The sequence below is a fragment of the Lampris incognitus genome, chromosome 8 (genome assembly GCF_029633865.1).
Source record: "Lampris incognitus isolate fLamInc1 chromosome 8, fLamInc1.hap2, whole genome shotgun sequence".
In the NCBI taxonomy this organism is placed as follows: Eukaryota; Metazoa; Chordata; class Actinopteri; order Lampriformes; family Lampridae; genus Lampris; species Lampris incognitus.
In genome coordinates this window covers 18667710-18678271 of record NC_079218.1, presented here as the reverse complement: position 1 = coordinate 18678271, position 10562 = coordinate 18667710, and the positions used below count along the sequence as shown (strand labels likewise).

The following is a 10562-nucleotide window of genomic DNA, read 5'->3' as shown; positions in this document are numbered from 1 at the left end:
ACCGATGCCCTGATCCAGGTCTGGGAGGAGATCCCTCAGGAGACCATCCGTCGTCTCATCAGGAGCATGCCCAGACGTTGTAGGGAGTGCATACAGGCACGTGGAGGCCACACACACTATTGAGCCTCATTTTGAATCGTCTTGAAGAATTTCCACAGAAGTTGGATCAGCCTATGTTCTCATTTTCCACTTTGATTTTGAGTATGATTCTGAATCCAGACCTTAATGGGCTGATGATTTTGATTTCCATTGATCATTCTTAGGTTATGTTGCTCTAAACACATTCCTCTGTCTAATAAATAAAGATTATCAGCTGAAATATTTCATTCATCGAGGTCTATATTGTGTTTTTAGGTGTTCCCTTTATTTTTTTGAGCAGTGTATATTGACTCGTGACTTTCAGTTTATAGCACGGTCTAGGATCACAGGCCTAAAACCACTACAGACATGCTTTGCTTGAAGTCCTTTGGAAGTCATCATAGACCCCCTGTTGGACCCCCTGCAGTTAACTTAAAGAGCCAGCAAGCCTTTAAAGGACACATTCAGCAAAGTCGGGCACTTCATCCCATGTCATCTTGACAGCCCTGGGACCCTTTGTCAGTCATATAGTTTATAGTGTTTTCCTCTGCGTACACTACTATCATAACTAGAATTCTATAGGCCAAGCTTTGCAAACTGCCTGTACTGGGCCCTATCTTTCAACTAACATCACCAACTTTCTGACAGACAAGGGAGACAACATCTGAGGCTGAAAATAGTACACAGAAAATACATTTATACTCAGCACGGGCATTCCACAAGAGCATTTGCTTTCTCCGCTGCTCTACTTCCTCTACATATGCTAGTGAACCCTCTTGCACATAATAAATACCCCGTGCAATAACCGAACATGTGAACATGCTGCTGTATCTTAATGTACATCTGCTATATTTTTATTTTTCTACCAATGCTCTTGGTCCACCCTGCTTTTATATAGTATAAATATATATGTCTTTATTCTTATTTATGATCCGCATATTTGATCATAAATCAAATGTGTCTTTATTCTAAGAAATGGAAACGGATGATCCGCTGTGGCGACCCCTAACGGGAGCAGCCAAAAGTAGTAGTAGTAGTAGTGGATACATATCTTTATTCTGTTTTATTTAATAGGTACCACGTACTTCAGTTTAGTTTAGTTCTTTATATTTTGTATATTCTCTATAGTTTTAACTTTATATTATCACTATTGTGTATTTTTGCTATTGTGTTCATTTGGATTAGACGAGCTGTAATGATGCTTTAATTTCCCTCAAGATCAATGAAGTATCCATCTATCTATCTATCTATCTATCTATCTATCTATCTATCTATCTATCTATCTATCTATCTATCTATCTATCTATCTATCTATCTGTCTATCTGTCTATCTATCTATCTATCTGTCTATCTGTCTGTCTGTCTGTCTGTCTGTCTGTCTGTCTGTCTGTCTCTGTCCGTCCGTCCGTCCGTCTGTCCGTCTATCTATCTATCTATCTATCTATCTATCTATCTATCTATCTATCTATCTATCTATCTATCTATCTATCTATCTATCTATCTATCTATCTATCTATCTATCTATCTATCTATCTATCTATCTATCTATCTATCTATCTATCTATCTATCTATCTATCTATCTATCTATCTATCTATCTAGATGCTGATTGGATTTATTCATGATGGCAATGTGCCAGCACACATGGAGTGTCAAGTAGCTGGCTCCTTGATACAGTTATAATAACTCAGATGCTCAGTGTTTTAAGAATGGTTAAAGATGTCTGTCAACTTCAGGAGAAGCCACCTTTCCACTCCCCCTAAATATCGATAACTCCACAGTGTCCTATATGAAGTGAAATCGATTCCCAGGACCAAATGTGCCTGTTCCAACTTCAACCCCTCTAGTCGGCAGTACAGAGCACTGTACACCAAAACCACCAGGCACAGGAACAGTTTCTTCCCCCTCACTGTCACACTTACAAACAGTTAACTCACTGTGGCACTGTGCCATAACCCTGCAACACTATAATACCCACTGCACCTAGAAATCATATATATTTATTTTAGTCTAAAATACAAACGTGCAATACATTTCACTTACTACTGTATATCTGAACAGGCTGTATACTGTACATAAAGAGTAAAAAAAAAATCCACCTACCCTACTATATGTACAGAGTAATGTGTTTTTTTCTCCCATTTAATATGTATCTCACCACTCCTTGCACTCTTCACTTCTTTGCACTATTTGTATCCTGTTTACAATTCACAGAAACAGTTTCCCCTGTATATAGTCATTCCTTGTATATAGTCCCGAAGATTGTGGTGTTGTTATTCTGTGTAAATACCTTGAGAGCCACTAAACCAGAGTCAAATTCCTTGGATGTGCAAACATACTTGGCCAATAAAGACGATTCTGATTCTGATATGGGAAGAAAAAATGGACACATTCATCCGAAAAGACCCAGCAAAGGATGTACACTCTGAGGCAGCTAAATTTATTTAGCCTGACACAGGCTATAATGGCCTAATTCTGTCACTGAGCCCAGCCTTACCTTTCACATAAAGCTCTGGCCTGGGTCAGCCACGTCATGGGACAGAGCCAGACTACAGTGCATCATCCAGTCAGCAGAGACAACCAGCAGCCAGCTGCTCATCCTCCAGCCTCTCTATGACTACAGGTCAAGGAGGCACAATCAGCAAGATCATCACTGACGCCTCTCATCCTGGCTGACCTTTATTTCCAGTGCTTTACTTCAGGAACATATCAAACAATGGAATAAAAAAAAAGTCAGTGATAAGAATAGCTTTATTCTAGCAGTGCTCCATATAAACAGCTGAACTGTATCAACGTATTACTAATAGCTCTTCTACGCCACCAGAGACAATAATAGATTTTAACACTCAGTTTTGGTATCCAGTACCCACTTTTATAAACGCTTACTCACCCAGCTTGCACAGAATCTATAATTAGTTGTACAATTATAGCTTTTTGTTATTGGCTGTAGAGATAGAAATGAGTAATCTAAATTGAACTGTATTTGAAATCTCCTGCTGAGATCAATGTAGACCTGTGTATTTCTACTTTATGTCATATCGCATCCTATCTCTTTCATGTCGTCATCTTACTAAGTCAAATTCCATATGCAAATCTACATGGCAAATAAAACAGATTCTGAGTCTAACGAGAAACCTAATGCTTTTCTTAATCAAAGTTGTTTTGTTTTGGTTTTTTTTTACATTTAGTTTGAAGGCAAGCTGCTATAAACCGGTGGTCTATAAACTGCATTTTCCGGTTAACTTTGCAACGCCTCAAGACGTACACTTCCTGTTCTGTTTTTTCAAAATAAAGTCATATCGTGATCGTAATTAGAGACGGTGGAAATTTGAACGTCCGTCGTGGGGAATTAGAAGTGTGATGCTTTTATCGCTTTCCATGCAGTGTTCAGCTTTTTCCATTGCGTTTTTATATGTTTCTCAGGGAAACTGTTTGCAGCTGTGGAATAAGGTCCCAGTGCTGGAAGCATTTTTTTTATTCTTGTGTTTTGCTCCTTGTTTATAATAAGGGCTCAACTTTCACGTGGTTTTATCATTGTCAATCAAGTCAGAGGAAAAGCATGTTTTCATTCAGGGGCCCTGGATTTTACTCACCGGGACCAACAGTGTTGGGAAAAGGCAGCACTGATCAGAGCCTTCCCCCTAGCTGCTCCTCCTTTGTACTTTAAACCTCCCTCATGTCTATGTGGAGACGTGAGGCGTGTGTGTGTGTGGGGGGGGTAGTGGGGGGGTGACGTCAGCATGTCAGATAGTCCTGCACTGTTAGTGGTTGTCAGAGACTTGTGATAAGCAAGCAATGGGAGTTTCTGAAAAGAAGTTCACACGACGGGTGTTGAGATGCATAACAGACAAAATACTGGTCTTGAAGAGTTTGCTGCCTCAGCAGGCCAAGACGTTTAAAACCTGTCGTGGTGGGAAGAACCTGAGCAAACAAACTCCACTGAGACAGTAAACCGAACTATGGCTCAGACCATGAATGCAGCCTTTCTTTATTAATATCGTTGTTAGTTTGCAGCAGAGCTCTTCGGTTTCACAAGGACAGGGGCGAGATGATGGAAACAGGGTTATCGTTTATTCTCTACCTCCAGTTCCTTATCAATGCACTTACATATAAAAGCCAACAAGTGTTGGGAGCAGAAAGCATTTTCCACCTAAATCTGCTTAAGGGATGCCCCACACAGGGTTATTGACTATTTTTTGATGTGAATTAAGATCTTATACCAAAATCTTAAAGAAGGACACCAAAACAAACACCCCCTACAGAGTCAGTTGGTTTAGATAGTTCAGTGAAGCGCATTGGCAGTAGTTTTCTGAAAAGACTCTCCCCTATGGGGACAAAATAATAATAATAATAATAATAACTTTTTTATACAGCACTTTTCTAAAACAATGTTACAAAGTGCTTTAAAAAGAAATAAAACCATGCAGGGCAAAAATAAGCATAAGACAAAATGAGTAAGAGTAAAAATAAAAATAGCATGGACATGTAACGCCAGCATGACATTCTTTGAAATCCTCTTTCTGCAACTCCCTTTTCCTTACTTTTGTACATAGTAATGTACATAGATTAGTGATTTATGGGTCTTCAGCAGTAATGATGTGTTTTAAACCGACCAGAGGAGGGGCTAGTGCAGCGACCAGGACACATACCCACATCCGGCTCCCCACCCGCAGGCAGGGACGTCCAACCAAGCATTTGAAACGGGGTCCCCGTGTTGGTAGGCAACAGAATAGACCGCTACGCTACGTTTGATAGCTATTCCATCAGTTCAGTGTTTGAGTTATTATTTTTTGTGACTTGCACCCCTCACACACTTGGATTTCCAGTCTAGCCATGCAGCCTTGGCTGCTGGTTCAGTGTCTCCTGTCTCTCCCTTTGTAATGTATAATCTAGCAGAGCTCCTCAGGTCCGCTCTCTTCAGTGTTGGGTAGCAACAATACAGCAGGTCACTGTTTAGGCCGCTGTTAATTATCCCATTATTCACCTGCAAAGCCACATTAAAACTGTTCCCTCTCCCCACCGGATCAGTAAACGGTACCTCTCGTTGAGATTATGTGGGAACAACAGCGTATAAAAAGATGCTTCAAAATATGTGTAAAATAGATGTCTTGATGTCTCCCATCTTCACTTTCCCTGCTCATCTGTTGTCCCTGCTTGGCTTCAAAAACCTGTCTCTGTATACATGGTCCTACTTCCTCCTGTCAAAATGTTGCTCCTCCGCTAATTTGTTTCTTCTCTATGATGGCCGGACCAGCAAGGACATCTGCCAAAGCTTGTCTACACACCGTAACAGCCCATCTCACCTGGTCTTAAACCTTTAATATCCTCTATCTGTACACTGAGGCTTGTATTGTTCGAGCCTCATAACGTCCCATGAGGAGGTGCCCCATGATTTTTGTAGCTAACACTAATGTGCTAATGTAACGTTAAAGCTGACTGACCAGGTGCGCTGTGGAAATTTTCCTAATTCCATTTGAAACTGATTATTTATATATAAAATGAAATAAGTTCATATTTGTATTAATGGAAATGAGCCCTTGCGTTGCAATTTCAAAACTGTATACCTAACTCAACATGTCATTTTGGACAGCGGGGTGCCCTTATTTTATTTTTTTAATTTAATTTAATTTTTTTAGTATAAAGTGTGCTGTGGCATAGAAAAGGTTAGAAAACACTGTTTTATTGTGATGTGGTTAAGTAATTTGTCCAGAAATCACAGGATCCAAGTTCCTTAAATGGACTGAAACATGTTTCTGCAAGTCAGATATGTGATCTTTTTGACAAACCTTTCAAAAAGATCCAAATTTGATACATGAAATTACTAGATCTGAAGTACCCCACATGTCCATACGTTATGACATCACTGAATTTCTTCTTGACTCTTCAAAGCTCAAGGACAGGGTGACGGTTCCACTTCCAAAGCTTACCCTCGGCTTATGGATTCTCTGCTTTCCTGAGGTTGGGTCACAGTCATTGCCATTGGTCTTGAGGCTGATGGATGAGGAGGGGGTTGAGGCCGAGGACCCCCCAGAGCTGATGGAGCGTTTTCGAGAAACTGTGTTATGTTTAAGGTTTGCTTTAGCAGCCACTTTAAATGCATGGGCTGCAGTGCTGCACCGGACTTCCTCGGTGGTGTTCCGGGAAGGTTTGAACAGGATGATGTAGACCTTGTTGAAAAAGATGCAGGCCAGCAGTCCAAAGCTGGATGCCAGTATAGCAATGACCTCCACAGCTGACACAAACTTGCCATAGGTACTAAAATAAGCAGGGATGAATGAGATCCACACAATGAAGAAAATAAGCATGCTGAAAGTTATAAACTTGGCCTCCGTGAAGTTTTCCGGTAATTTACGTGATTTGAATGCAAAGAAGAAGCATATGGCCGCTAGCAGGCACGTATAGCCAATCAAAAAACCTAGAGCCATTACAGAACCTTCATTGCAGGTAATAAAGATGATTTCATCAATGTCATGGTTCCTGTAGCTGGCTGGAGGGGCATTATAAAGCCAAACCACGCATATCATTACTTGGACAAATGTGCACAGAAACACCAACAGAAACTGCAGGTTTAACCCCCACCATTTCCGATGGAGACTGGTGGGTATCTTGGCTTCAAATACCAAAAGCACTCTGTTGGTTTTCACTAGGATGCAGGAAATACAGAGAACAAAACTTATCCCGAAGGCCGGTTGGCGTAAACGGCAAGTCCAGTCTTGCGGCTCACCGATGAAGATGAGCGAGCTGGAGAAGCAGCACACGAGTGAGAAGAGGAGGAGGTACGAAAGTTCTCTGTTTGTGGCCTTCACTATCGGGGTGTTGCGAAATCTAACAAATACACCCATCACAAAGGTTGTCAAGATGACTCCTAGCACTGCAAATATGGCCAAGGCTATCCCAAAGGGCTCCGTCCAGGAGAGAAACTCAATTTCTTTCAGGAAACAGAAGGTGTGATTCTCATTTGACCAAGAGTTATTTGGGCACTTGGTGCAAACACTGGCATCTGTATGAACAAGAGGACATCAGTGTTAACATAGCCATGCCACCAAGTTTTATCACTGTTGAATTCTGAGAGGCTTAAGGTTTTCATTTTCTAATACCTTTGTGATTGCTGTATTCTCCATCCGAGCATTCGGTGCATTCGAAACAGCATGTGGGCATGCTGTCTATGATGCCTTTTCTGGTGCCAGGGTCACAGTCCTCACTGCAGTTAGAAAATGGCACCTATAGGAAGTGGCAAAGAAAACATTTTTCCCAACACTAAGACGTTTTACTAATGTTTCCTCACAAAGAGCAGGAATTTAAATTAAATGACTTGAAAATGTGACACTCCAATGTCTGGTATCAAATAGATGCCAAATTATTAAAAGAAAAAAAAGTGTGAGAAGGTACAGCCCCCATAAGTCGCTCATTATCAGCCTTGTTTGTAAACTTGTCTTTCTGATGTCCCCCCCCCCGCCCCCATTGTATCCGGCCAATTACTTCCGAGCCGTTCCGGTCGCTGCTCCACCCCCTTTACCGATCCGGGGTGGGCTGCAGACTACCACATGCCTCCTCCGATACATGTGGAGTCGCCAGCCACTTCTTTTCACCTGACAGTGAGGAGTTTCGCCAGGGGGGCGTAGCGCGTGGTAAGTTCACGCTATTTCCCCCAGCCCCCACCCCCCAAACAGGCGCCCCGACCGACCAGAGGAGGCGCTAGTGCAGCGAGCAGGACACGCACTGACATCCGGCTTCCCACCTGCAGACACAACCTGGACATGTGTCTGTAGGGACGCCCGGCAAAGCCGGAGGCAACACGGAGAATCGACCCGCTGACCCCCGTGTTGGTATGGCCCTGTCGTTCTAATGTGAAGGATTCCCGTCCTGTATATTGGAAATCTCGCTTTAGGAACGCAAAATGAGTCATGTGAACACACAAAGCAGCTGCTGCTTATCCCGTCAGTTGTGTGACATCACAACACTGAGGCTCTTCCTCTCAAAGCACATTTCAGTGGAATACCTCAGAGCTGTATCCGTTCCATAGAACCTTTGTCTTGTCGATGAACAGTTTGGCTCCTTTCTTAGCATGAATGTTATAGTAACCGACTTCCTCAAGCACCACAGACGCATCTTCTGCAGACCTGTGCCAGTTTACGATGATGTAGTTTCCCACCAAATCCGCATTCTCACCAAAGCGCACCTTTTCCCCCATGCTGTTGGTGTAGTTCACATGCCTCAGCTGCTTCAGCACCTGTGAACAAGAAACACACTTTTAACTAGGCCATGGATTGGCGAAATCATTAATTAAATGGTTTAATTTGCAATGATTGGGTGGCTGAATATAAAAAAGAAAGAAACATGAATTGGTTTTCATCTTTCTAAAATGTACCTGCCAGGCTTCCACTTTTTTTAGATCGGCACATGATTTGTTAGAAAAAAGACCATATCCAGGCTTGCATGTGAGTATGTCCTGCAGGGCCTGCGCAATTGAATAAACTGCCACATAAACATTGTAGGAGATACGAAGGTGCGTATAGTCCAGATAGGGGGTTTCAACACTCGTGATGTCTTCCTCTCCAGTGCACAATGGTCTGGAACTAGTGCTGCCATTCTCACTCTCCTGGAGTCTCAAGCTATCCTCCAGATAACAGTTGAAGGTTTCTTCCCAAAACTCCTTGACGAATTCATTTTGACTATATTTCTTTGGGTGCACTTGTTGCAAGAACTGCTTGAAACCAGGTATGTGGCCAGCCCTTAAAGTAAAGCCAATAGTCCCGGCCATAACATCAAGATATTCTGGTTTGGCAATGAGGGAAGAGCTTGCCCAAGCTTCACTGGCTAACCAGATACGGTCGGTGATGTTTCGCCTAACCATTTCTATGATTAGGGGCTCAACATCAGGGCCGCTGGCAAAAACAACAATTACTTTAGCAGTTGAGTTCTCAATTCGGTCAGCCAAGCCTTGGATTTCATGATCCTCATAATACTGAGAAATAAGTTCATTTAGATGGATGCAGATGTCTCGCTCCTCCATCTCTTTCTCAAACTTTTCAATACCGGGACGTCCATACTCATCATCAGAGGCCACTGCAATGACCCAGTTCCACTGGAAATATTCAATGACGTCTGCCATGGCTGTGGCCTGGTGCTCATCTGTGGGGATGGTTCTCATGAAGGACTTGTACTGGTTCTTGTTACTCAGCAGACGGCTGGAAGAGGCATAGCTGATCTAAAACAGGAAGGAATTTTGATAATCTGACATGTTTGCGTGTCCTGTGCAAAGTGTGGTATTGCATTCTGCTGGTGATCAGATGAGGGAACAATTACAACATATTTATGGACAATTTAACTAAAATTAAGGGTCATGTTTACAAAGTAAAAATGAGAAAAGTGTGTTAAACTTCCGCTTGTTTGAGTTTCTGTCTGGAACATTTTCTATCAGGTTTTCAGCTCAGTCTGCTGCTGCAGCTGAGTGTGTATGCAGGAGGCCTGAGAGCCGAAGTCACGTATATTAATTCATGTGTGATTACAAAGATGGGTTATCAATGTGATATCGATACACCGACTGTTTTGTGGCTCACCTGGGGAATATAAAATAGTCCGAGTAAATTGGCAACCGCCGTAGACACTGCAGATCCGGATGCTCCTACTACCGCGATAGTTGATGGGATGTGAGCCGTGCAGTTACAAAACTCATCTAAATTGAGGGAGTCGATCTTGTTTTGAGCGACAAAACTGAGAGTAGCCTCCAAGGCCTTTGACACGGTGTTGCAGGTGTCGAAGATCCTGTAACCGAGCGTGATGTTGGGCAGCAGACTACTGCTGTTGTTAATCTCGTCAATTGCAAAAATCATGGCCTGAAGCCAACGGAAGCCACGGAAATTGTACCTGCAAAAGATAAGATGAAGTGCGTTCAGATGAGCGCTCTCAATGAAACGACCACTAAAGCATCTCGATCTTGTTTTGACACGTCTAATTCATCTTATTTTGGAAATGAAATGCTGAGTTTTCATCATAGAAATCGATCACAGAAATTACCTGACACACTGAATAGACTGCGGCCGAGCTGCTAGATCTTGGTCCTTGGATGTAACGCCAAAGTGCATTGGGAAAAGACCCCCAAGGAGAATATCGCCTGTTTTCTGTGCTCTCTGCTGTGGCCCATATGTCGAAATGACACAACTGGATCCCAAGAGTATGAGATAATGCAGGACCAATCTCATCTTCTTTTTTTTGTGTCTTCTCTGTGTAAGAGCCCTCTCTGCGCTTCCAAAGCTTGGAGATATTCTCAATTTTGTCTCCTATGACTCTGTTCACTATGTTGTTGTTTTGTCTTACTCATGTTTGCACTGATGGGAGAGGCTGCAGGAGGAGAGGAACAGGCATTTTGTGATTGTTTCAGCGTATCACCTGATGTGTTGGAATCCCATGGCACCTGAAAAAGAGCAAAGGAAAATGGCTTTGGCGAATAAAAGCCAGCGCAATCCAGCAACACTTAACATTACG

The 10562-nt window shown here is 42.5% G+C and overlaps 1 protein-coding gene across 1 annotated transcript; it reads right to left on the bottom strand.

Moving 5' to 3' along the window:
- Positions 1-5929: 5929 nt before the first annotated feature.
- casr (calcium-sensing receptor) lies at positions 5930-10279 on the bottom strand. Its single transcript, XM_056284222.1, has 6 exons — positions 10095-10279; positions 9638-9944; positions 8446-9285; positions 8077-8307; positions 7175-7298; positions 5930-7077 (listed from the first exon to the last, which is right to left on the bottom strand). Exons 1-6 carry the CDS (start codon positions 10277-10279, stop codon positions 5930-5932), a joined length of 2835 nt encoding a protein of 944 aa, XP_056140197.1.
- Between the last annotated feature and the right edge of the window lie 283 nt (positions 10280-10562).

What these genes read in the sequence shown, in the direction of transcription:
- casr (XM_056284222.1), bottom strand. Translation starts at nt 10,279, where the DNA reads ATGAGATTGGTCCTGCATTATCTCATACTCTTGGGATCCAGTTGTGTC. An exon ending in AAAAAGTGGAAGCCTGGCAG is followed by an intron (nt 8,308 to 8,445) that starts GTACATTTTAGA and finishes TCTTGTTCACAG; the next exon opens with GTGCTGAAGCAGCTGAGGCA. An exon ending in GGAACGGATACAGCTCTGAG is followed by an intron (nt 7,299 to 8,076) that starts GTATTCCACTGA and finishes CACTTCCTATAG; the next exon opens with GTGCCATTTTCTAACTGCAG.